A 27,634-nucleotide genomic window follows, 5' to 3' on the forward strand; every position below is an offset into this window, starting at 1 on the left:
GCAACCAGCCTCACAGCAGTTAGGAAGTGGTGCAGGGCCCAAGTGATGAGCCCGGTGCCCATCTTCCCACTGGGATCCTGGCAGATAAAATAAGAAGACAGGAGATGTGAGCAGAGAAAATATCTGTTGGGCAGCAGACAGCACAGCGGTGAGGAAGGCAGCTTCTGGAAATAGACTAAAGCTCACCTTCGCCACTTACTAGGTATGATGTGGTATGAATTAATTTCTCTAAACTCCACTTTCTTCACCTGTCAAATGGGTTCTTTAATTAAAGAACTCTTGCTTAGGGTTTTAGAGTGACAGCTTGTTGCTAAGAATTTTTTGGCCGTGTACCATTAAAGAAACTAGAACCAAGAGACTGTAACTTGGTGTAATGGGAAAAGAGCTGGATTAGAAGCCAGAAGGCTTGTGTTCCAGTTCCCTTCTGCCTCGAACAAGCAAGGGAAGTTCAGGTAGGTCGGGTAGCTCTTTATGGCTTATTTCTTTACCTGTAGAATAAAGGCATGAACTGTGTCTAGGGATCCTAAGTACAGATGTTTATTATTTCGTCCACGTAGCACCCCCTTTTCCTAGAAACTGCCCTTCCTTCTCACCCTGAATGCATGGCAACCGTGGTGAGAGGCAGCCCCACTCCTGGCTGCTGTTGGGGGTATAGATTTTGACGATCAGAGTCTTTTCTTGGCATTTAGAATGTAGAACTGAAAAAAAGGGGGCTTAAAACAAGGGCAAGTATATCTGGGGGGCTGATATGTTCTCTGCCCACAGACCAGAGAAGTCCGTGCGGAAGCAGAGGGAGGAGGTGAAGAGAAAGCAGGACTGTCATTCATTATTCTTCTCCTTATTTCCATGAGTCATATAACAATCTCCCCTTCCTAAAGCTAGTTCAAATTGACTTTCTATTACTTTTAACCAAAAGAATCCCCCAAATGTTTACTATAAAATAGAATAAAAATTTTTACTGTAAAACAATAAAAATTTTTCATCTATAAAATTCTTTGGATGAGTATTCGGTGAGTCTAAGAGCATCTGGACCCTATGCCTTGTTCTCCCACGGGGCAGGCTTTTGTGATGTGACTGATGGGGAGATGATAAATCTGCCTCCTCCATTGGCCTTCAAGTGATCTCTTTTCTCAGAAGGCCTTCTGGGTTGGAACTGGGTCAAGGCTTTGCTTTCAGGAGAAGGAATCACTAATCGGCAGGCTGCTTTTGGCAGGGCTGAATTTTTTAACTAGGAAATATGAAGGTTCATGAATGTTTATTAATGGATGTATGGGTGACTAAAGGAATGAGCTAAGGAGTGGTGGGGCTGACTGGGGGTCCTGAAAGGAACAATTACTGCGTGTGTAAAGTCAATGTCTGTTGAGGTCAATCTGCCCTCCTACTTAACAACAGGGCCTTGAAGGGCTGCAAGTTGGTTAATGAAATGTATGTCTTAGGAACACTGTTAGGGACTTACACTGTGCCCGGGCCTAAATAATGGTGGTGGGGGTGGGGTGGGGTGGGATGCAGGGCTATTAGGGTTGGAACAGCCAGCCTCTCGGCTCCAGGTACCAGGCTAGGCTGGTAAAACAAGCACTAAGAGGTTAATTGAAAGCAGTCCTACCCAGGTTACAATGACTTCAGAAGGCTCAGGATAGACATGCATTTTTCAGACTCTAAATTCTCTGTCCTCTCTCACTGGGTGGCAAAAATGGTAGACTGTACGGTGTGTATGTTTTGATCATCTTGTAGACAGGGCCTCAATTCATAGGACACCTGGTCTCCAAGATTCTCTAGTGGTCTCAGGGGTGGCTTGAGAATGTAACCTCAGGAGTCCCACTCCCTGCCCCTGCTGTGGCTGGTGGGGGAATTCACTGCCCATGGGTATAAAGCCACCACTGTGTCCAAGTTCACGTCCACACAGCCAGTGAGAGCCAGAACCAGCACTCCCACTCAAGGGCAGTCTGGCTCCAGGCCTAATCCCCTCCTAACTGTATGACAGAGAATCCTGCCTCGATCACACTGGGAGGCTGCAGATCCATCTGCACTTTTCGGCTTTGCCCGAAGCACAAGGGCTTCAGCCCTTCCTCCCTCTTCAGTCCTGCTCCTGGGTGTACCATGGCCTCCACTTCCCTGCCTGGCCCTTCATCAGCAGTTTTCAAACTCTGGGTCATGTGTCCTTAGCAGGTCGCAAAAATTAACAGTGAAAAAAACATTTGAAAATATCATTCCTTTCCTGGCTGACTAAAGTCACTCTCCCTATACAAGCAGTAAACTCCTACTCATCTTTCAAGTCTGTGTAAATGCATAGTGGTTAGGATGTAGGTTCTGAGCCAGAATGCCTGGGTTCACATCTCAACTCTACCACTTAGTGCTATGCGACCTTGGACGAGTTATTGAACCTCTCTGGTTCTCGATTCTTCTTTTCTATAAAATGGGAATTATGAGAGCACCTACTTCACAGATTTGTTATATTAATGAGTTAACATGTTAGTAGCTCAAAACAACACATGCACATATTAAAATCTATAAATGTTGGTGATTATTATTATTAAATCCTCTTTAAAGCTCTCCTGGAGCCCCTGGGCAGACCTAGGCATTTTTTTTATCAGAGGTCTCACAGTGCTAGGTGACTTTCCAAGGCCTCCAAAGTGTACAGTTTGTGTAGCTAACAGCCCATTTCTCTGTGATGAGAGCATTTTCCCCCAGCCTGGAACCCTCAGCCTGGCGTGTGGAGGGTGACAGCTCTGGAGCCAGAGAGACTGCAGTCTGAATCTCCAACTCTGCTACTTGAAGTTGCTCATTCTTTCTGAGCTTCGGTTTCCACGTCTGTGAAATGGGGATAATAACGGTGCCTGCCTCACAGTCTGTTACAAGTATTAAATGAAATAATGCATGGAAAGTACCTTGCCCAGCACCAAATCAGCTGTTAGTCTCAGACTGTAGCTCAATTAATGTTTAAGATGCTCATTGATGATGCCCAGCCTGCTGGTCCTCCGTGTCTCTGACCATAACCACACACGATACGGGGCATAGTGGATAGGACTCTACAGTTTATAATGCCTGCTCACACATCTGTCTTTGCAGGTAAAAACTCCCATTTTACAGATTTCTTCAGCATCGTACAGCTGGCAGGGGACTCGAGCCTGCTCCTCCTCGCCCTACAAAGGCTTCCTCTTAAATTCTAATGGGAATGTCAACCTCAAAGCTGGTCTACCTAGCATGGCTGGATGGAATGGTTTACCTTAAAAGAGGAATTTACAACTCCCGGCCTGCTTAAAACGAGTAAAATGAGCAACAGCTTTGAAAGCAGAACCCACCATCTGCTGGCTATTTGTTCTTGGGGAATTCACTTAACATGTTTACTAACCTATAGGGAGGGAGGGATAGTATTGTGTTGCCTCCCCAGGCTTTCATGAGGATCAAATGCAAAAACAGGAGGGAAAGTGCTTTATAAATGTCGGTTACTGTGGTCTTAACTGCACAGTTGATAGAGGCCCTGGGGCCTCCCCAACCTTTGAAGACAGTTGACAAGTGTGTTCAGCAGAGCCCTGCAATGTGGCGAGAGAGGAGTTGGTCCCCTGCAGAGGGTGGGGGAGGACAGGGGTGGGATTCAGTCCTCAGGCCACACAAATGAACGAACCAATGGCATAATACTGATGTTTTCTTAGAGCTTCCAGATTACAATGAAGCGGGTGGGGGGAATTCAAACTGCCTTTTCATTTTGCTGCCTGGACATAAAGGATACAGAGAAGGTTCTTCTACAGACAAGTCCATATCTTCAGCCTCATCATATTACCTTTCCATCTGCTGATAAATTCAGAGCACTTATAAAAGAACTCCTCCATTAATATTTTCCAAGACAAATGAATAAACCCATCAAAACTGTTATGGAACCAATTTCTTTTAAAATATTTCCAGGAAGAGGGGAACATAAATTCTGCAGAAGTCATTTAAAGTCATAAACCTTAAAAACGTTTGCAGGGTATTCTACTGGGTGAAGTTTTCCAGGTGACTTAGGCCACAGCACACCACAATAACACAAGCCTGCTGTGCCAGGGAAAATGGCACTTCTGAACACTTTCCAAGTGGCACTGCAGAGAAAAAGTTCTTTTTCCTTCATGGCAATGATTTTTTTTAAGTAAATATTTTGATTTTGTAGCCATGAAATAATGGGTCTCTGACTTCTGAGGTTATTCCTCAGCAGGAGGTTTTCAAAAAAGACACATCAGGAACAGCCCTGTTCTTTCTCCCTGAGGCTGTGATGGGGGCCACGTGGGGATCTAGGTTTTGCCATATTCTAAGAATTGGTCCTCAGAGCCCCCAGAGGGACAAGTTCCTGCTACTGGGGAGTTGGAGGTAAGCCTGGTCTTTAAGCTCAACCGGGAGGGAAATACTAGTCATTTCAAAATAGATACTTTCTTCTGTTTTCCCATCAAAGCAGCATGGAAGTTGGAGGAGACAGGGACGAATGGGGGCGGAAGAGGCAGGATTACACCCTGTTTACCAAATCGAGAGGCGCGTTTCCAGTTTCTGGGGACTAGAGTGGAGCCTGGGTTGGCACCCAGGACCCTGCCCTCAGGAGGTGGAAGGGATGAGAAGGCAGCTGCGGAAGCAGGAAACTGGAGAGACAGCAAGTTGACCCACTGGAAAAAGCTGAGGCAGGAGCTCGGGTCGGGGGAACTGGGAGGAGTCTGGCAAAGAAGGGAGAAGAAGCCTTGAGGAGAGTGGGCTTAGAAAGCAAGAGAGCGAGGAAGAACCTTAAAGTAGAAGAAAGCAGCTCAGGGCTTGGTGAGGCCTCCCTTGCAAAGAAGTGAGCGGGGGGGCTGCCATCTTAACAGGTGTGGGGCACAAGGACCACAACCTGGCCCTCCACATACACTGGGCCTCTTTGTCAGTGGAGAAAACACCCACGGCTAGCACCATGGGGCAAAAACGCTTGGTCTTCTACACCAGCCAAGAAGAAATTATGCTATTATTTTTGTCCTCCCATTCCCATCCCTATGCCAACTCAAGAATTCCAACTTAGGGAATACCAGGGCCGTTCACTGTGCTGAGAAAAACTTCACTGCTTTCCTCTTACTCATTCTGCAGTTTGGATTTAAATGTCCCTTCCCCAGGAAGTCTCCCTGAGCACCCTGGACTAGGTTGGGTCCTGCCCTGAATTCTTCCTCCATTACACTGTTACAACTGCCGGTACTTACTTACTTGTATAATTACATGCTTAATATCTGTCTCCTTGGCCAGGCGTAAGCCCCAAGAGAATGTTGTGTCTGTCTCGGCCTTTGCTGAACACCCCTTGCCAGCACAGTACCTGGGACGAGGCAGCACAGAATGAACACTGAAAGTTGGCTACATGCACCCTAATGATGCCCCTGGAAGAGCCACGGGGGCAGGACTTACTGCACAGCTTGTTCTGGAACACCGAGATCAGCGACTCCATCTGGCTGAAGTTGGCCACCAGGAAGACATGGTCCTCATGTGGCTCACTCCCAATGGCCTTCAGTGTGTTGAGGTCTACCTGGCCCACGCCAATGGCAAAGATCAGGATGCCTGTGTCTCGTGCCTTTGCGGCCACCTCAGCCACCGAGTCCTGTGGCCTCCCATCCGTCACGATCATTATGACCCGCAGCACATTCTCCCTCAGGGGCCGGGCCCCTTCTGCTTCTGAGAAAGCGATGTTCAGGGCATACTGGATGGCCAGCCCCGTCATGGTGCCCGTGGACAGGTGCCTCATCCTCTTGACGGCACGCTCCACCTCAGACTTCCTCTTGAAGGTCTTGAGGGAGAACTCATTCTTGACAGTGCTGCCATATTGGAGCAGCCCCACTCGGGTGATGTCGGGGCCTATGTCCAAGAACTGCAAGATGTCCACGATGAACTCCTTGACTTTGGCATAGTCGTGGGTGTTGACGCTGCGAGAGCTGTCGATGATGAAGACCAGGTCTGCCCGCTTATTCTCACAGGAGCTCTCTGGGGAAAGAGGACAGGTCAAATGCATTAGAAGAGTGTTAAGGGCCCAGGGCAGGTTGGCTGTTGTTGGAAATCCTAGGGCTGGGGATCATCTTTCAAACCTCCAATCTTCATCGGGTTTTTTTTGCTTCTTAGGAAAGTTCTAAGGGTATGTAAGGGTAAGATAAATGAACACTTTAGTTATTAGACAGTTGTCAATACAGTTTTTAGGTGAGCAAACCTTTTTGACACCCGGTCAGGGTCAAAATGATTTTATTATTTACTGTATGCCACATAAGTTTGCCTGGACACTGCAGGAAATGTGGAAGAAACTTAGGCTAGGGACCGATGTCAAGGAGCTTATAATCTACGTAGGAAAACTCAAGTAATGTAACGAATGAAAGAACAGCTAGTATGAAACTGTGGTGCGGACATGGATGTACAGAGGACAGGGGTATTAGCGGGTTGGTATCAAGGAGATAGGACATGAGCTAGCTCTATGGATGCACAGTGTTCGAATTGAGCGAAGGCGCACAGGGAGAGGGACTCGTGAACGAGAGCCCAAGGTGGCATGAAGATGGTGGATAACAGAATAAGTGATGGGGGAACTGCTAGGTATTGCAGGCAGGAATTAAGTTGGAGGGGTAGCCTGGAGCCAGTTATAAAAGGCCTTTAAATTCAGACTGAGAAATTTGTGCATGATGCCACAGTGATGGGCATAATATGATTAGCATCATATTATTTAACTTATCTCTCCTGTAGGAAAGTTATGTAAAAAGAAAAAAAAAATTGAGAGTGATAGTGAAGTGCAAGGTGGGTGATCCAGACAATTGTTGCATTAATCTGGTTGATAGGGCGACTTACTATCAAGCAGGGCAGTGGTGGACATGGAGAAGGAACCCAGCCAAGAAACACTTCAATAAAAGGACACAGTTAGACTGGAAAAAGACAAATGTTAAGTTTCTCTCTTACCACCATAACTGCCATATGTATTCCTTAAGCACCCAAGCAAGAAGGCTAATAAGAGCTTTGGGTCCGTGGATGAAATTCACTGCATTCTGGGAAAAGGATGCTATTGAATGAGATGAGAGACCTCCTTCCTCAGAGAGTAGAAGCTGGGCATTCCCACTGGAATTTCTCAGATGTTCTGAACTCCAGCCTCCAGCCAGAGGGAGTCTCTCCTCCCCTTCCCAGACTTGGCAGCTAAATCCTCAGTTGATAGGGATTAGAAAAGTGATCCCAAATGCTTGCCCTAAATCCTAATCACCACAGCTGCAAGAAAGAGAGAGAAAGCCAAAAATGAAACAGTGAACCCAGTCATTAAAATGAGAAGAAAGACCCATGAGGTCATCCTGTCCAGGCCAGCTTGCCAGGCCATGACTCGCCTGAGCGCCTGCACACACACCTCGTCCACTGCAGCCTCACAAGTTTTACGATTTTAAGGGAGGACGCATCTCCCAAGACCAGTATCCTGGCAGGAAACCAACCTCTGCCACACCCACATATAACACTGGGGGCTGTGTGAATTTAATATGTGGCATACAGTAAATAATAATGTTTTGAAATCTTTTTTTCCAGTGGGCTTTCATCACTATGATCTCATTTGATTTTCAGAGCAAACTCTTGAGATAAGAGCTAGGTGTAACATACCCATTGGATAGATGAGAAAATGGAGGTGCTGAAAATCTCATAATTTAGAAAAAGAAAAATTATATAGAGACAAGACTAATACCTGTCTCACTGGGTAATTGTTAGAATTTAAGAAAATGACCCGGCTCAGCCCTGAGCCCCAGGGGCTGTGTAACTCTGAGGGGCACCTGGAGGGCATAACTTTTTCTAATTTTCATGAAGGTGCCTCTGGTCTAGCACGTGGCCCTGGGTTGGGGCAGTGGATGACAGACCCACATGTCCCAGCAAAGAAGACAAGGGCCAAGAACAAGGATGCCCCTCTCCAAGAGCCGCACTGGCTGTCTGAACTCCCTGCAGGGAGAACGTGGCCCAATGATCTCTGCCTGCTGAGGAGAACTGGAACGGGATTCAGACCCTGCAGCGGAGGAGGATGTTCACGAAGGCTCCTGGGAAGCGAGGGGAGAGGGAGACAGCGGACTCCCCGGCCCCAGAACTCTTCCTCGGAGATCTTTAGAACCTCCCGGACCAGGGTTCTTGCTGTGGGTCTTAGTCACTGCATTAACATCCACCAAGCATCACAATCAATTTACAGGGAAGCCTGGAAGTTTTGTGGAGAATTATGTACTAAACTGGATTAGTCCCTGTCAAAACAAATGGGCAGTTTTCACAATGCCTGGACATCTACAAAAATACCACGAAGGTTTGAAATGTTGTTGGACGTTCCAGGGGAGCTGTGACTGTGAGTCGAAAACGGACCCTGGCAGCCCGAGTGACCGAGTCTTCTTCAAGATGTCTCCTCAGGTCCTTTGATAGTTCACAGTCACAGTCTCGCAGCTTGTCCTGAAAGGGCCAGTTCAGCGGTTCTCAAACTTGAGGTGCCTCCCAGTTCCCTGGAGGACTTGTTAAAACCTAAGATCAGTGGGCCACACCCCCAAAGTTTCTGACCCTGTAGGTCTAGGGTGGCACCTGAAATTTTGTATTTCTAGCAAATTCCCAGGTAAAGCTGATGCTGCTGGTCCAGAGATGACACTCAGAACCACCGCTTTAGGAACTAGAGAGCTCTCTGGAGAAAAGAAATTCTGGCAAGTCAGGGTCTTACTGTCTCACTGTGAATTCTCCAAAGTGGGAAGCAAGTCTCGTTCACCTGTGCAGAGATGCGGTTGGGGAACACAGTGAGTCTTCAGTCAACGTTTGTGGAACTAAATGCAGTTTGGGTGGAGCAGGCTTCGGATGGAAGGGACTGGGTCAGGGCAGTCAGTTCAAGGAGGTGGGCGAAAACCACCAGGTCAAAAGTTCCAGAGCAGGTCTCGGCCCTGCTAATAGAGTCACAGATCCTAGCATCTAAATCTTTGTCATTTTATGGGGGAGCGTAACCACTTTTGAACTTCTGGTTCACGGACTCATATATTAATAAAAATCTTTAGAGCTAGAGGGGTCAATTAGAGTCCAAGTCACTCACTTTACAGAAGGGGAAACTGAGGCTCAGAGAAGAGACGCTATGTCCCCGAGGCCTCAGGGCTCATTAAGGTCAAGCTTGGTGCCTTTTCTACCATTTTATGGTGGGCACCTTGAAAAATTCCTACTACGCCTGGCATCACAATAGGAGCTTTGTAAATGCTTGGGGCACTCTGAAATACCTGCTGTGCAGAGCCTCACAGCTTCTCCATATGTGGACTGCTGAGAGAAGTTTCCAGAAAACAGACTCTTCTGTGTGTGTTCCTTTCACACACTGGTTCTGATAAACAGCCTCCCTGTCTCCTTAGCCTGGGAGAAGAACTCACAGCGATTTTCCTTCTGGACTCTCATGACAGACTTTCAAAAGCACCTGAAAGAGGGTTTGTGGGCACGTTGTAAAATGTCATCCCTTGAACCATAATGAGATGGTCTGGACCTTGTCAACAGCCCTTCCAGCACTGTGAGCTTGACCCCAAAGCCCGCACGTTGGGCAGATGAGTGTCTCCTGTCCTCACAGAGAAGGTGGACCTGAGCCAGGATGATTTTAAGCAACATTCCCACCCCAGCAGGATTACAGGGTGCAGCCTGGGAACTACTTCCTCCTCTCAGGGTTGCAGATTTGTCACGCTAATCAGCCTCCCTCCCTCCAGCTAAATTCAATCATGGCCGTGTAACTGTATGCGTAACTGTACTTGGTGCCATCTGCCTGGGACGGTCTGGGCATGTTTGGAGAAGGAAGTGATGTGAATCTCTATGAGAAGATTGGAAGGGACTCCGAGATGCTCATCAAAACAGCAGTAGAGTCCTACGATCTTGGTGTAAGTCTAGCCTCTGCCACTTTCTGTCCACGTGGTCTTCAGCCTCTCCTTAACCTCTTTGACCCTCAGTCTCTTCTTCTGTGAAATGGGATAATAACACTTCACAAGGCAGTTGTAAGACTCAAAAAGAGAATGTAATAATTTGTACCTGCTGCTTATTGAGCACTTAATAAGTGTCAGGGCTTATTTCCTGAGTAAGTTCCATGTATTGGCTTATTTATTCTTCACACCTGTCTTCGGGAGTGGGTACTGCTACTGTTCCCCTGTTATAGTGAGTCTAGAAAGGTTAAATAACTAGCTCAGGCTTTCAAACTTAGGCAGTAGAGGAGCCAGGATCTGAACCCACCGTGTCTCGCTCTGAAGCTCATGCTCTTTACCGCCAAGCAATGCTCAGAAAGAATTTCGTTCTTTCAGACCTCAGGATGCACCAGGACTGCATCAGCTCTCTGGGGTCAGTTCTTTCCGTCCCTGGAATCACAAGGCCCAAACTTGCCTGTCTCCTGCCAAGTGCTTCTCCTCTGCTAAATGCCTATTTGGACTTTTTTTTTAATCTAATAAATGATGAAAACAGATGCTTGCCTCCTCGAATAGCAGCCGCCCAGTAAATCAGGCTGCTAGTCATTCCCATTCTCATTCCCTTGACAAGTGCTTATTGAGAGATCAGTAAGAGCGAGGCCTATGGGATACTGAGGATGCGACAGGTGTGACGGAGAGCTGAGGCCACGGATCTTTGGGGGACTGTGGGGAACAGGATGGTTATGGCCTAGACAATTGGCGAATGCCCAGCGTGGGGTGGGAGAGGGAAATGGATTTCAGAAAATGTGATATTTCATACCAATTCCCAGCAAACTTCTCATAAGCAGATGGCTTGTGGGCACTTAAAAAAAAAGAACTGTAGAAAATTTAATGATACAGTGAAAAAATGGAACAATCTCTAGGACAGTGTAAGAGTAAGCAGACCAGAGAACTAGGGCATGATTTCCAGGCGGCATCAATGGCTGACCCGAGGGTGGTGATTATGAAACTGGAATGAGACCAATAACATGGCTGTGTGTTTTGCTCCAGCTACACTTGGCTGCACAGGTATAGGGAGAAGCAGACAAAATTTGGTTTAACCAGGTTGTCATGTAGCCAAGTGAAAGTGACGCATCAGGAGAGTGGCAAAGGTAGACAACAGGGTGACGCTAATGATTTCTTATGGAATTAAACTGGAGGAGCGGCGGGCACAGGAAGCGACGGGGGGAAGGACAGAGAAGGAGCAGGATCCATGGATTTGAAAAGTCCAGGTTAGAGGTTTAAATCGAGATTACGAAGGTCCTGCAGTTACTATAATCGCAGAGTCAAGGGTATGATGAGAGGGCCAAATGGCTGAGATATGGTGCAGGACAAGAATATTGGAGGAAAGGAAGTCAAAGCTACTGAGGGATCATTCATATGCACATTGAAATCACCAACAACATGACGCGAGTCACGTTGGAGAAAGTGGCAGTGAGCCAAGGGCTGAAATCGGTCTTGTGATAGGAATAATCACAGGGTTTCTTAAATTCCCTAAGACCAGAAATTCTGTGAAACATGATAATAATGTCATAAAGGGTCAAAGAAAAAACTAGCTCACCAAAAGTTTCAAAGGGACACTGGGGAGAAAAAATTAAGCTGTTTTATGATGGGAGGGGCGGGGGGAGAGGTCATTATGAGCCAGCAGGAGTTTAAGGAGGGGAAAAACAAACACAATTTATTTTTTTTAAATCCTAGATGGGATAGGTCAAGAGAATCAGTTTGGATCTCAGGAAGTCAAATGATTGACTCTAGTGAGAAAAAAAAACACTGATTCCACATACATAGACAGGTAGAGTATCTAATTCAACAAATATTTGGTGAGTACCTATTGTGTGCCAGTCTCTGGGAATACAATGAAGGAAAGACTCCCAATTGTGAAAGACAGGCATACAGATAAATAAGACAATACAGATAATAGGACACAATAAAACAGGTAGACTGAAGAGAGAGAGTGCTCAGGAAGGGGGTGGGAGGATGGCTATCTCTTGATATGGGAACCCAGGCTCTTAGGGCAGCCTCAGCAGTACCCACCCCCACCCCAACCCCTTCGCTTGTCCCTGGCAGACACTGTTCTCCTACTCAGCCCGGATCCAGCCTCGGGATCCTTTCAGCACGAAACCCCATGCGCCTACAAACGATCTAACAGAGTTGGCACATGAAATAGAATCATTTTGCCAACCTGGCTTTAGAGTCTGGTACTCTACAACAAAGCCTGAAGTACTCAATTTTATCCACTTCTAGGAAACTGAAGAAAGGTAAATTAGCTAATTATATACTTGGCCCTTGAACACAGGTTTGAACTGCATAGGTCTGATATGGGACATCATTTGTAAAATTCTTAATCTTTTAGCAGGACATGATATGGGACATCTCTTGCAGAGTTCTTAATCCTTTTAGTAAACCTAGTTAAGTTTTCTTCCCTTCTTCTTTAGGAGAAAGGCCCTCTCCCTCAAATCCCGATAATTGCCTCAAAATTGATGACTCAGATCCTCTGGCTATTGATAAGGGTCATTGGCCCATTGTTAGCAGAAATGGTGTGAGGCCAGACAGGGCCCTTACATTCTGAGAGGGGAGGGGACTTTAGGCCAAAGGTCTTTTTTTTACTCTTTAAGAAATATATTAACCAAGCCTGTTTCCCTTTACTCGCTTAATAGGCAAATCAATAATAGAAATTAATAGATATATGATTTAAATAACAAGTTCATATCTTCTCTTCCTTGTCTACGGACTGAGGTGGCACTTCAGCAGGAAACCCAAGACTCTGCCCTAAGTCAGAAAAGAAAAGAGCTCCATGAAACCCAGTAGGCAGGCACAGCAAGCCTTCTCAGCAGGAAGCAGATATAGAAGAGACCTCCCATCCCTCAACATGCATAATAATAATAAGGGGGTTCATGACTCTTAGAAAAGAGTTAGGCAGGAAAGTAAGTTAGGGGGTTTCAGGTCTGCTTGCAAAGACACTGAGGTCATCCTATCCTAGAAGGAGTCCGCCCTAATCCTCCCACAATTAAGCAAGCCAGAAGGCATTTTTAGGCTAAAAGTAACTCATGCGAAGAAACAAGTAAGCAGAGAATAGGTAACAGTTTAAGCCAGTCACTTGCACCTGTGCAATGAAGACCCCAATGACCTTCAACTCACTTGAGCCTTATTATGCCATCATTATGATGCATATACCCAGAAGTTCATTAATATTATTATAACAGACTGAATTCTGAGAACGAAGAGGCACGGAAAGCAAACGATGAATCACTGAGTCCTGTCAATCTTAGTTGTCAATCAAGGAAGCCTACCCCTCTAAGAAAAGTAACCACCCACAGCAAATAGGGATAAAAACCCCGAAGGCTTTGTTACCAGCCACACTTCTCTTGCTCAGGCCCACTTCCATGTCTGGAAGTGACTTTCCCTTCTAATTAAACTTTTCTTTTCTCCTGTATTTCGACATCTTGCTCAATTCTTTGTTTGAGACATCAAGAACCTGGACAACGCGCTGGGAGAGGACCCCAACTCTCCGGTAACAGGTCCGCTTATATGAGAATTTTTTCAGTAAATACTGTAAATATATTTTCTCTTTCTTATGATTTTCTTAATAATATTTTTTTCCTCTAGCTTACTTTATTGTCAGAATAATACATATAATACATGTAACATACAAAGTATGTTCTAATCGACTATGTTATCAGTGAGGCTTCCAGCCAACAGTCGGCTATTAGCAGTTAAGTTTTGGGAGGAATCAAAAGTTACACATAGATTTCCTACTGCAAGGGGTTGGCGCCCCAACCCTGCGCTGTTGAAAGGTCAACTATATTTATGCGACATCATCTAATTATTAGTGCTAACACAGTGTTTCAATGAGAAATAAGAAGGGTGGGCAGACGAGATTGGCCACATCAACAGTCTGCACGTAAACTTCCAGATAAAGCCACATCTATGACAGAGGACTGTTAGGTGAGCATGGGGTCTGAACAAGAGAAAAAGATCATAAGAATTATTCTCCTCAAACTATAAAAGTGGTACATATCTGCCATTATAAGACCATAAAATAGCTCAGGGAAATTGCAACCCGTAAGCATTTGGTTTATGTGAATTGAACCATATGGGCTGATCAAAAAAAGACAGAGAGACAGATAGATGGGGAAAAAAAGACTGCCACATGACACAGCACCGCAATCCTAGCTACCGTTGTGCTCAATTAGCACGTGCCCACAGATGCCCGAGATGCGGCCCCTGCCACCCCCTCATGTGGCTCTGCCCCCGTGTGCTTCCAGACTGTGACTAGCTCTTGGGGATGACAGTGATTGCATGGATATTTAAGAGGCAGTTTGGACTATATTTGATTTTTGCCCTCAATGAAACTTAACTTGCAACTCCCCTGTATTCAGGGCACTTGATTGAGGCACCGTGGTCCTCAGCCAGGGCTGGAAAGACCACAGTCGATCTTCCCTCCCCAATTTCCTCATTAGTCAGTCACCAGCTGCTGCATTAACTCATGCCAGATATTTTACAATGCACTTGATGAGCTATGGCTTTCTTTGAATCAGTCATGTTCTACTCACATCTTCCTAAAAAACCACTGGGGAATACTCTGAAGACTCGATTGTATTATATTAGGGAGACACCTGGATTTTTTAATAGGATTTCAGACTTATAATGAACTCATTAGCAAATCATTCCCCACTTAGTGACATTTTCCAAACATTGTCTTGAATTCTGGGGGTACTTGAGGTTCTCTCTATACCACTGCATACGATGTTGGGAGGAATTGCTAATAAGCTGAATAACAGAGTCAGGACTGGAAAGGATTTCTGAGGGTTGAACTAGTAAGTCAGAACTAACAAGATAAAATCTAATTGGTATAACTGTTAAGCTCTGCACATTAGGCTCAAAAAACCACAGGAAAGGAGACATCTGGATCAACAGCCAGTCACATGACAAAAATCTCAAACCAGGACGGCAAATCCCAAGCCTTGCACACTGCTCCCCAGGCCTCCAGCCCTGGCACCTGTGAGACCCCTCTCATCAATCGCAGCCTCTGAATCAAAGTTCCACTACAGGATTTCTCTCAACACAGCACCCCAAATTCCCACCTTCCAGTGCCTGGAGGGAGCTTGGGGAATGAAACCGATTCGCTGACCAGACGCTTTCCGATCACGTCCATCAGATCCCTCTCCGCCTCAGTGCCCCAATCATCTCATCAATGGTTTTTCTGGCCTGGGAGAGTAGAGAGGCTCTCCCCAAAACTGGACCTTACCTTTCCTCTCTTTATAGCAGAACTTTTCTATAAGTGAATATTTTGTTGAGTTTTATCAATCAGAGTCACAATAGCTGGATTTGGCAGCTGTAAGTTCTCAATATAAATGAGCCTCAGGATGCTGTTTCATCAGACCAATTTCTTCAACAACCACCATCCTAAGGGGCACTGATGTTCATGGGAGAATGAATTAATGAACTCGTCTTCTTGGACCAGCCCACCCCTCCCTGCCCTATACCTTATACCCCAGCAATATCAGATGGTTCATAGTTCCCTGTACACCATCCCTCTTGGCTATTTCCTCGGCTTAAGACTTAGCCCTGTAGTCACTTATTTTTGAAAACCTTTCCTTGATGAGTCTCCTCCACTGGCCTCAGAAGCCTTCCCTTTAGGCCCCGGTATCTCTCATTTATGTCTGTCTGTGCATATTCCCACCAGCATCTCACGCATGGAGCTACCCAGCCCCATGTAGTGTCTTACATGAATCCCTACTACTCAGCATAGTGTCAGACACAGAGAAGCTCCATCCGGGTCTTTCTTCTTCCCTTCGATGTACATCTGAGCAGGGAGGGGTGGGAGGGCAGAAAAAAGAATTTGCAGATACCCCTCTGTGAGCTGCAGTGAGCTGGGAGGTACATAAAGAACAGCTCAAGCAGGGACCTTCAATTTCTTGATGACATCGGAAATGCCTGGTGTACTTATTTAAAATGCTGAATCGTAGGCAGCACTCTAGACCCAGTGAATCAGAATCTCTGGGGTTAGGGCCCAGAAATCTGCACTTGTAATTGTTCCTAGTGATTCTTGGGCACGACGACTCTGAGAACCCTATCCCAAGGGGCATGCGAGCCTAAGGGCCACAGAACCGAGAGTCCAGAGAAGATGATGTCAAGGGACTTCCCCGAGCCTCGCCAAGATCACCCACCAAGATCAGGAGAGACCTTCTAAATATGGCACCATACATCCTAGATTCTCTCATGTGTTATAATCCATATTTTGTTTCAATGTGTATGTCAAATACATCCTGGCTTTCAATTAAGTTCAGAAAATAAACAAGGTAGGTGCCATTATTAGCCCCAATTTATAGATGAGGGCATGGAGGCTTAGAGAGGTTAAATAACAAGTCCACCGGTACAGGGCAAATGAGTGTGGTGGAACAGGCGTTTCGGACCCAAGCCAGTCTCATTCCAGTACTTGCATTTTTAGCTCTGTTTCCCAGTAGATGACATAGAGTGAAGAGTCTCCTCTGAACAGAAAAATGTCCCAGAGGAGAGCCTTAGCTGTTACTCTCCCAGTTACCAGTTAACACATTAATCCCCAGATAAAATGTGGTGAAGACCAACAACAGAGCCTGGAATGAGACCCAGAAGTTAAAGTTCAACTCGAGACACACTCTCCTAAGTTTAAAAGGTCTCTTCAACCTCTGCCTTGGGCCAGTGCCCCAGGAGGCACTGTGCCTTAGGTCCCAGAGAGTCACCTGCTGCACCTACTTGAGCCCAAAAGTACCTTTTGCTTCACCAGGTAGTGATGACAGTAAGCACAATTAGTAACTTAATATGCAGTGATGTCACCCCCCACATACTACGTTTACTGGCCTGCAAGCCCCAGCAAACCATAATGCACATGGAAGGCAGTGAACTGAAGGCATTGCGGACAGAATACAACCTGGGAGCTGTGGGGATGTTGACATGTGGAAGACACAGTCCCTGGCCTCAGGGGGTTTACAGCCCAGGGGGTCGGCAAGACAAGCATACAGATGACTGCAGAATGAATTATTACTTAATAATCCCAATCATAACGTATGCTAAGCCAGAACAGCCTAACCCTCAATCACAAGGAACAGTCACTAGAGATTACAATTCCAATGAGGAGGCATGAACCCAGCAAAGACACAGAGCAGATACAGAACTCCCCGCTTATCTGCGGTTTGTTTCACTTTCTGCAGTTTCAGTTACCCGCAGTCCAGTGTGACCGAAAATTCTGAAAATAAACAATCCGTGAGTTTTAAATTGTATGCCATGCTGAGCAGTTGTGTGATGAGACCTCACCACGTCCCACCCGGGACGCGAATCGCCCCTTTCTCCAGCGGATCCACATTGTGGACGCTCCACACCTGTTAGTCACCGAGCAGCCAGGCGTCTGGGTTATCAGAGTGAGAGCAGGGGCGAGAGAGAGGAGAGAGTCCGCATTCGTTATTGTTGTTAATCTCTTGCTGTGCCTAAGTCATTTAGGTCAAACTTTATCATAGGTATATGTGTATAGGAAAAAACATAGTATATAAAGGGTTCAGTAATATCTGTGGTTTCAGGGTCCCATTGGGGGTCCTGGAATAGAGCCCCACAGATAGGGGTGCTTATTGCAAATTCCTCTTGGCCAACTGCTTGGAATAAAGGTAACAGTGTACATGCGGACAGAGGTGATTTCCATGGCCTTCCCCCCCGTACGCCCTACTCTGAATGCCTGGCTGAAGAAGAGAGCTCGTGGGAGAAGGCTAAGCGCAAAGAACACTGGCTAGCGGGCTTTCCTGCTTCCAGTTTTCACTCTGGGCTGTGTGTGTGTGTGTGTGTGTGTGTGTGTGTGTGGTGTGTGTGTGTGTCAGACCCACTTGTCCCAATGAGCTATGTGAAAAGTCATCGATACCATTCAAGGTGCCATGTACCATGTGCTTCTCTCAACACAGGCGATAGGGTCTGAATGTCAACCTTTATTCTATCAAGTTCTTTCCAAACCTACAAGCAGAACTAAAGTTCACAGGCAAATGCTGACATCTCAGAATTGTCAGGTTTGCTGTGCATACACTTTACCCGGCTATTACCAAGGAGAGCATTTGCAGAGCAGAGAGAGGTAGATGTGCCGGCTCTGAAGATACACACGGCAAAGTTTTTATACAAAATGTACTTGCCAATATCATGATGAGGTTTTTTTGTATGTTTCTTTATTTTTGTTTTTAAAGAAGGTTCTGGTGAATGAGCTTGAATCTTTGAGTAGCAGGGATGGAACACACCAGAGACACGGGCCAGTGGGGCCCTGCGGGACTCTGGGTTGACACTAGCTCAAATGTCAGTTGTCCCTGCTGACTATCATAAATTCCTTTAGGAGCACAGCTCTCTAAGGCCCTCAGGGAGTGTGCACCAATGAGCCAACAAAATGGAAAAGGAAAAAAAGGAAGAAAGAAAAAACATGCCACATCACACCAGTCTCGTCTAGTAAGTGCTACATGAGCTGAAGGAAAAGAGACATCGTACGAGGCTGAGTGACTGTGGTTTCCAGAACCCTGGACAATTTTCTTTGTGAGGGAGCCAGAGAGGAAGCTGCCCAGGTTAACGCCACAGAAAACAGTTTCCAGTGAATTTCCCTGCAAGGTAAAGCAGTTTGCTAAAATTTTGCTAAAAAAAATTTTTTTTAAAGTCTCTCAGAGCTTCTTACAAACAGGCTTTCTCTTCATTTACAAAGAGAAGTATAAAGAAGCCCTGAAACCGTTGATGGTTTTAAAACTCATTGGCTGACAAAATAAGATTGGTATTCTCTATCAAAACCCCTTTTACCATCTTTCTTCCTTTCTCAAATTGAGAAATGACTCATATCTTAAAACTGTACACACACACACACCACACACACACACACAGGGTCTGTCCCCTAGTATGAGACCTTACAGAAAGTAGTGGGAAACAGTTGAGTAATTTCTTTTCTCTGCAAAGTGAATAACAGCATAGGTGACTTTTAAAAAGCAAACTGGCATTTGACCCATAGGAGCATTTTTACTTAATAGGTTGAGAAATTGCCTCATCTGCTTTCTGTGAGTTCAGCAGAGCCAGAAGATCTGTGAATAGCAATACAGGGTTGGGCGGGAGAGATGAGAGCCAGGAGGGAGCGGCCCTGACACGTCACACCCCGCTCCATGAAGGCTTGCAGTCGTTCCCCTGCCCGGGGAGGGGTGCAGGCACACGCAGAGGCGAGGGGCAGAGGTCCCCACAGCCCTCTACCAGCAAAGGCAACACGTGTCTTTGAGACACTTCGCTCAACCTGTCGGTTTGGCTGAGTTATGTGAACATTACAAAACCCCCTCTTTGTGCTGGCTGCTGGGGATATAGTACGAGAACCATTCTCAGCCTGGGAGGAGCTTACAACTTTATAGAGAAAAGAGATTCTTCATAAAAAACACGAACAACTAGATCCTGGAAGAAAGCACTGATCTCAAGGTAGTGGGTGGGGCGATACCTGGAGAAGCTGATGGGTACGATATTTTATTAACATTATATTATCTTATAGTATTATTCTATTATTATAGGATGAGCAGGTACTGGCCAAGCAGAGTTGAGGTGGGCCTTTTGGGCAAAAGGTCATCGTGAGCAAAGGCCTGGAAGCCAAACAGAGAGGGGTGCGTGAGTGCGTGGGTAACTGCAGGTGGTGTGGCGTGGTTGGATCTTAAAGGACAGGATGGCGATGACGGGGCCGTGTAGAGAGGGCTGCGTGCGCCTCCCACTAAGAAGTCTGGACTTCATTAAGGAGCCACTGGGGAGCCACTGAAGGTCTTCAATGGGCCCGTTCTCCCTTAGGGAACATCTAAGGACTTCTGACTCAGCCCAGACTCCACTCTCTCCATTTTTGGACCCACCCAAAGCCAGTCTCTCCACGCCTGCCTATCAAGTACCCAGCCTGGACTCAGGTGTAAATTATCATCCCTGTGTATATACTAATAGAGAAGAGAGAATTTTAAGCCATTTGCTTTGTCTTCAGGAGTCGAGTGTCTGCCCCTTTGTTATCTGCACCTGAAGGACTTTCAGCTGGTGGAGCGGATGATGTGGGTCAGTGACTGGGCCTTTCCAATTCTTCCCTCTTATGTGTCCAATTAATCAACTTCGATTGCTCTCCTGAGCTAATTCACATTTCAAATGAAGTAACTATTGATTGAATGTCAACTGGCACTCAGCATGAACTCCCGCCTCTTTGAGTCTTCTTGTACAGCAGAAGCTAAAAAGACAAGAACCACATTTCCCAGACTCCCTTACAGGCAGGGTTCTGGGTAAGAATTAGCTAACACCAAATTAGATACACTCACAAAGTAGAAAGGGAGGTGGAGGTTGTTTCTGCGGACAAGCAAGGTTGTAGAAAGATGGACTTGGAGTTCTAGCGTCTGCCCACGAGCTTCAGAGATGTAGTTATGCTAGTGATGGGTTCTCGTGGATGGTCCTGACTCCCACTCCTCCAATCTTTCCAACATTACGTAAGCATCTAATTCCCTGTATGAAATCTCTTTCTGCTTAAAATACCTAGAGAGCTTTGTTGCCTGTACCAACTCTTGTGTTCCCGTCAACTCCTCAACATATCTGCCTTCTTGATACCCCACTCAATGATAGTGGGTTCCTGCCGATAACTCCAAATGCACTGCAACAAAGAAGTATGACTGGGCGTGCGCAATCCTCTTCACAAAGCTCCCCTGAAGGGCTCCCTCATCTGAGCCTTGTGAAAGTGGGGCCAACTCCCCTCCCCGCCCCCCAAACCTCTGCCTGCCCACCCATCCTTCTCTCTACAGTGAGTCCCCCAGGTACCTATATTGCTCTCGCTCTCCAACTCATTTGGAAACTTGTCCTCTCTCCCCACTTTGATATAATACTTAATTTCCTCCATTCTTACTTAACTTGGCTTAAGTTTCCACTCCCTAAAATACACTGAGACAATATATTACACAAAAGGAAAATTATTAAGCCAGCAATTTGTTTCCTCATCACTCACAGTGCTTGAGCAAATGCTCGGCTCCAGCTGCTGTAGTTAACTCTATTAAGCTTAATGCCAAATGAAAGAGTTGCTATGGAAGCCAGAAAAAACATTTTAGGAATCCCTCACACCCTTGGTGACTTTGGTTTCTAGGCTATTCTACAAATAGTATTTCTTGCAGCTGATCATTAAGATGAAAATCAGTTAAGAAGACAGCAGGTTTAATGAACTGAAATGTTATCACTTACAGACCTGATCGTTGCGAAGCACGTAGAACATGCAAATTTTAAAGGTAAAAAAAGACCTTAAAGACTGCATTCAATTTTCATATTCTACACATGGAGAAGGAAGGTCATGTGGTGCAACGGTGGGGAGTCTTCTGACTCCCAGGACACCCGTGTTCCCCCACACCACACACATTCTCCACCCTAGGCAAGTCACTCGCTCTCTCTAATCTTCAATTTCTTCTTCTGCAATATGGAGACAATGACTGTACCTGCCTCATAGGCTGTAATGAGGATTAAGTAAGCGAACATGTCAAAAGTACTTAGAATGATGCCTGGCACAGAGTAAGAGTTAAATAATCATTTCTAGTTCTTATTATTTTTATCATTTTCACCTGGTATTGTGTTGAGGCATCTATGGTAGCAACACAACGCGGCAGAAAAAGCACTGGACTGGGAGTTCAGAGACCCATGTTCTGGTCCACACCCTGCCACCAGTTAGTGACACTGGTCACATAAACTTCTTTTTCTTTTTTGACTATGGTACTTTGAACTCTAAGTTTGGACTAAATGATGTCCCTCAGCTCCTTCCCAATTCTAGTCTGCCGTGGTTCTACATAAAGTAAGTTAAATAGAAGTGTTCCTTGACTTTTACAAATGGTTATATCCATATCTATAATGATAGCTGATGTTTATTGAGTAGTGGGTATATATCAATATAATGCTAAATGTTGTGCATGTACTAACTCATTACTTTTCACACTTTACAGGTAGCAAAACTGAGTCTCAGAGAGTTTAATTTGCCCAAGGTCACACTGTTAGTAAGCGGTGGTGCCAGGATCTGAATCCAGGAATCTGAGTCTAGAACTTATACTCTTCAAGATTAATCTATAGGAAAAAACAGACTTATACACAACCATACAAGGGTGCAACATGCATGACTTTATATTGCATCGATGTTCCATAGTTGAAACTGTAGGGTATTTTGTGGGCTGTATCCATAAATTTCCAGCAACTGGTACTGCTCAAGAAGGCTTTGGGAAACTTACCACAAAATAAGATAGTTCTTAGTTTTTCATTATACTCTAGAGTTGGTCCTCTCCACCAACATACCCTAACCGGTGTTTGCCTTTGCCCCTGTACAGATGTTCTCAATCTAGCAGCCAGAGTGATCCTTTGCTAAAACCTTCCAATGGCCCTCATCTCTTTCAGAGAAAAGCCGAAGTCCTAACAGCATCCCCAAAGGCCTCCGAGTTACTTCTCTGAGCCACACAACACTGGCATGCAGTTCTAAACAGTTCAGGCACCCTTCCACCTGCTGTTCCCTCTGCCTGGAACATCCTTCTCCTGAATTCAGCAACCTGTCCCCTCACCACCTTCGGGTGTGTGTAGGAAGCTCACCTTCTCGAGGAGGCCTCCCCTCTCACGATTTACGATTCCCCACCCCACCCCCACTGCCAGCACGCCCATCCCTCCTTCCTCCTTTGTTTTTCTCCATAGCACTTACCAACTTCTCTCCTATTACATAGTTTACTTATTTTTTATTATTTGTTTCTCCTATTATATGATCCATGAAATAGAAATTTCGCCTATTTTGTTCTCTGCGGTGTTCTCAACACTCCACAAGCAGGTGCTCAATAAGTATTTCTAAGATGAATGTATGAAAGGATGAAAGAATAGGCACATGTGTATTTGCTGTCCTGTTACACAGATGACAGCATCTAACTGTGACTTGAAAATTTCTTACAACTTTCCTTTCACCTCTCAAATGTTAGTCCTGGAAAAAAGACTTAAAGCAAGATGTTTATATTTTTCAAATTATATAGAAACAAGATTAATCTACTCTTGCATGAGGGAATCTCTAAAACTCAAAAACATTTTAAAAGGGGCAAAAATGAGTATTTTTACTTTGATAAATAGTTCATAAACATTTTTACTCTCATATAAGATGGATGTTCACTCCCCTTAGCTCTGGAGGCAAAACCAGTCCCAAAGGATGGAAGTTATAGGACAGATCTCAGCATACTATAGAGAAAGGGCAGTATGTATGAATTTCAGCAAGAAGCCTGCTGTTCTTCATGATTCCTAGAACAATTTATAGAACATTACTATACATTTTAAGTTGGATTAAAGACATTTAAATTGTGTTTAATACATTTTTATTTATCATACAAGTTTTAAATTGCTAAAGAATATTGTAATAAAGTTTGAACCTTTGACATTCTTTGTTTGGTTTTATTAATGTGCATCAACCATTTGGGTAATTTTTTTTCTTGTCCACCGAAATCTTTCACCTTAATTAATACTGACTTCTTTCCATTTTGTCTACTTTCAAGAAAATGGCTTAATGCAGTAGAGTGGATGACACTGGTAGTTGCCTACTTAAAATTAATTTCTCTTCCCAATCCTTTCCTGCTCCCTTGCTGAGACTCAAAGCAGCAACCATGAGCTCTGCTAGGGCAGGCCCCAGACCCCACCAGAAATGACTCCTTACTGAATGAAGTGAGTCATGGTTACCCTACTTCTCACACTAGGTAGTTGGGGTGGACACGCCACCCAGTTTTGGCCAGTGGGGAGTAAGGGAAAGTCTACTGAAGTTTCAAGAAAGATTTTGGTCTCTGATAAAAGGAGTGAGCCAAGGATGCAAGTTTACCCATACTCTCTTCTTGCCTTGACCATGACCATGGAAGGAGGTGATGTGTGGAGTTCCACAGCCATCTTGTGAGCATAAGGCAGAAGTTTAAGGTGAGACAGCCTACCTCCTAGGATGACACAGTAAAAGCTGGAAAGAGCCCTGGTCTTGATTACAAAGCTGAGCTCCTGCCACAAAGTAGGAATCACTGATCTCCAGACTTCTTGTGAAATATTTAAATCTCTCTTAATAAAAGCCCTGTTAGCTAAAGCCAATTGCACTCTGCCTAATACCAGGGGATTTCAGTACTGGTACCAAGCCTACCGCAGAGTAGCTGCTCAACAAAAATGTGTTGCATGTATGAATGAATCTGATGGTACAACTTCTGACATTTAAAAATAAGATTTAGACTTTTGCTAATTGCACATATTTTCTAAAATGCTTATGTAATCAATTCATAGAGGTTCTTCTCTAACACCAATAACTGATTTAAGTTTGGAAGAGAAAAAATTGCTATTTTATATTTAAATCAGTAGATGCTCAAATAGATAAATAAATAAAATTAATACTAATAATATTAATATATGTCATCTCTCATTCATTCTAAATACACATTACTGAGAGGCTACTGTGCTGGATGCTTCAGATTAGAGATGAAAAGACCGAACTGCTAGTTTTAAAGACCTTGCAGTAGAGCAGGATCTGTTAACAGTACTTTGTAGTGTACAGAGTGTTTTTTAATAATAAAATTTTAAATCAACGATAACAGCAACAAGCATTTGTTGAATGCTTAGTCTGTGCCAGGCTCTGTGTCAAGCCCTTTTTCTGCATGATCTCATTCCATCCTCATCCCCACAATGGTCAGGGTGGTACCATTATTAATTATCCCCATTCTACAGGTGGGACAACTGGGGCTTAGGGTGGTTACATCACTTATTTATGGTCACACAATGGAAAGCCAGAGTTCATACTAGTTAGAAGTTAGCTACTGTTATTTTTAAAACCAAGCTGACAAGTGTGGAAAGGCTCAGGGGCCAGTCGATTGGAAGCTCAGTAAGGAAATGGGAAGATGAAACTGTCAGGAAAAAGGAAGACACTTTTGGCTGCGCCTCTACAGAACTAGAAGCTCCTGATTAAGAAACGACAGTCCAGGACACCAGTCCTCATTTAAAGAAAACATACGCAGGGTTATTTCTTCCTCCTGAACTTCAGCGTGTAAACCAAACTGCCAGTCGAACATCTTGAAGGAATGTTCCTTGGATGTCTCCCGGACACTCCAAATGAACATGGAGTTTGTTCTCACACACGGCGCTAGGTGTGTTTGTCGAGTGAATAAATGTTTAGCTGCTCTTGTTATGTGGTAGTTTTATGTTGCAGAGGTTTGCAGACAGGGATTACGTGTGTCTCATCCGTTTCTGGGGCTGGCCTCAGCTTCAGCGGCTGGTCGGTTGTTGACTTTGTTCCAGCCCTGACTCAGTCTGACTTCTGGCTGCGGGAAGCGGCTACATGAGAACAGACTGTGTGGGAAGAGGAGGAAAGGGTTCTGTGGAGGACCGGGAGGCTTGGTTCTGAGTCCTGAGCTGCTGCTGCTGGTCCATCACTTCATCTTAGATAAATAACAGTACCTTTGGGCTCTGGCGCCCTCATCCCAGCTTCTTAACCTTTATTTGTACCAGGGACTTCCGTGGCAGTCTAGAAAAGCTCATGACCTTGTCTCAGAATAAAATTTTTAAATGCCTAAAATAAAATGCAACACCCACTAGGATGGCTGTTATTTAAAAAATAGAAAATAACAAGTGTTGGTAAAGATATGGAGAAAATGGAACCCTCACACACTGCTGATGGGAATGTAAAATGGTGTGGCTGCTGTGGAATCATTTGGCAGTTTCTCAAAAAGTTAGACATAGAATCACCATGTCTCCCAACAATGCTTGTTACTTATCCAAAAGAATTAAAGGTAGGGACTCAGATACTTGCCAATGTTCATAGCAGCATTATGCACAATAGCCAAAAGGTGAAAAACCCAGGTGTCCAGCAAACAAACAAACAAACAACAACAACAACAACAACACACACACACACACACACACACACACACACACACACACACACGTCTCATATTTCTGTTGTGTAAAAAGGAGAATGTATTATGCTACAACATGGATGAACCTTGAAAATATTAAGTGAGAAAAAGCCAAACACTAAAGAACAAATATTATATCATAATGAGATATCTAGAATAGGCAAATTCATAGAGACAGAAAGTAGAAAAGAGGTTACTGGGGGGTGGAGGAAGGGGAATGGGGAGTCATTTCTTAACACGTAGAGCGCTTCTATTTAGGATGATGAAAAAGTTCTGGAAATAGTGATGATGGTTGCACAACTTTGTAAATGTACTTAATGCCACTGAATTGTAAACTTTAACATGGTTAGAGTGGTTAATTTTATTTCATGTATATATTACCACAATAAACAAACAAATGAATTCAAGAAATAAGAAAAGAAGCCAGTTACCTGAACTACAGTTATCAAGATATTAAAAAGAAAAACATTGGAGATATAGTAATATAAGGACTTTTAAAACCAACATTAAATAACAAGATCTAGGGGTATGTGTACTAACTAGTGTAATTCTGAAGTAGTGGTGAGTGTGAACACTATTGTGCGTTATCTCTGACAATTATAACATTCCATGAAAATTCCTGTGGTCTCTGTTGGTACCACTATTACTCCTGTGGTCTGTGGTTTGTAATCACAACAGAAGGCTAAATGCTAAATTGCAGTTAGAGGTTAGTGGAAAAGGATGTAATTTTTTTTCCCATCCAAATTATGGACCCATTGAAGGCTCATTTGGGGCCCATGTCTCGTTGAAAAACCTCTCAACTAGACATCTCTAAACTCTCTTCTAATTAAAATGGTATGATCTGGAGTGACTCCTGGCTTCATCTATATGTCATGAATAAATTAACATCTCTGATCAGATTCTTCTTACCTGTAATTGGGGATTATTATAAAATCTACCTTTCAAGGGCTTTGTGAGGAATAGGGAGATAAGACAAGCAATAGGTGTTTTATTAAACTGTAAAACTACAGTATTTTATAAATGCCAAGTATTAACAGAGAAACCTAAGTCACTAGAGACATCTTTCCTTGTCCCCCTAGTACTCATCCCCCAGGTCTTAATGTTCCCTCAGTATTTTCTATTTGTCAACTATAGGAACAAAACATTGGGTATTTTTTGTTAAAAAAAATATATAGGGGCTGGGGGCGGAGGGGACATGAAAAAAAATACCATGCCCCCAAGGAGTGGGCAAAATGGGTGAAGGTGGTCAAAGGTACACACTTTCAGTTATAAGATAAGTAAGTCCTAGGGTATAATGTACAACATGGTGACTATATACACTACAGTTAATAATACTGCATTGTATATTTGAGAGTTGCTAAGAGTGGATTATAAAAGTTTTCACGAAAAGAAAAAATTGTAACTATGTGTGGTGATGGATGTTAACTAAACTTATTGTGGCAATCAATTTTTCAACATAAACCTGTATCAAATCACTACATTGTACACCTAAAACCAGTATGATGTTATATGTCATTTATATCAATTTAAAAAAAGAATACCTTGCCCCCTGATAAGACATAGTGCTATGAACTACAATGCATGCCAACAGATTTGAAAATACAGACAAAACAGGCAATTTTTAAGGAAAATATCAATTATCAAAACAGATTCAAGAAAAAATAGAAGACCCCAATAGATTAATGATTCTTAAAGAAAATGAATTAGTTGTCAAACATACTCTCTTCACAAAAGGCATCATGCCCAGATGGTTTTATGAGTGAGTTTCACTAGCTCTTGAGGACTTCTCTGACTGATCCTATTTTCCCCCCGAAAACTCATGCCACTTGAGGTTGCATAATTTGTACG

The 27,634-nt window shown here is 44.3% G+C and overlaps 1 protein-coding gene across 3 annotated transcripts in view; it reads right to left on the reverse strand.

Annotated features, from left to right (window-relative positions):
- Window positions 1-27,634, reverse strand: part of MATN2 (matrilin 2) — a 132,006-nt gene that overhangs the window by 81,457 nt on the left and 22,915 nt on the right. For all 3 annotated transcript variants that reach the window (XM_039853489.1, XM_039853486.1, XM_039853488.1), the window contains exon 3: window positions 5,383-5,952. In XM_039853489.1, coding sequence (XP_039709423.1) covers window positions 5,383-5,952 — 570 coding nt within the window. The remainder of the gene's footprint in view (window positions 1-5,382; window positions 5,953-27,634) is intronic.

Source organism: Pteropus medius, unplaced genomic scaffold (genome assembly GCF_902729225.1).
Source record: "Pteropus medius unplaced genomic scaffold, Ma_sr-lr_union100, whole genome shotgun sequence".
NCBI lineage: Eukaryota > Metazoa > Chordata > Mammalia > Chiroptera > Pteropodidae > Pteropus > Pteropus medius.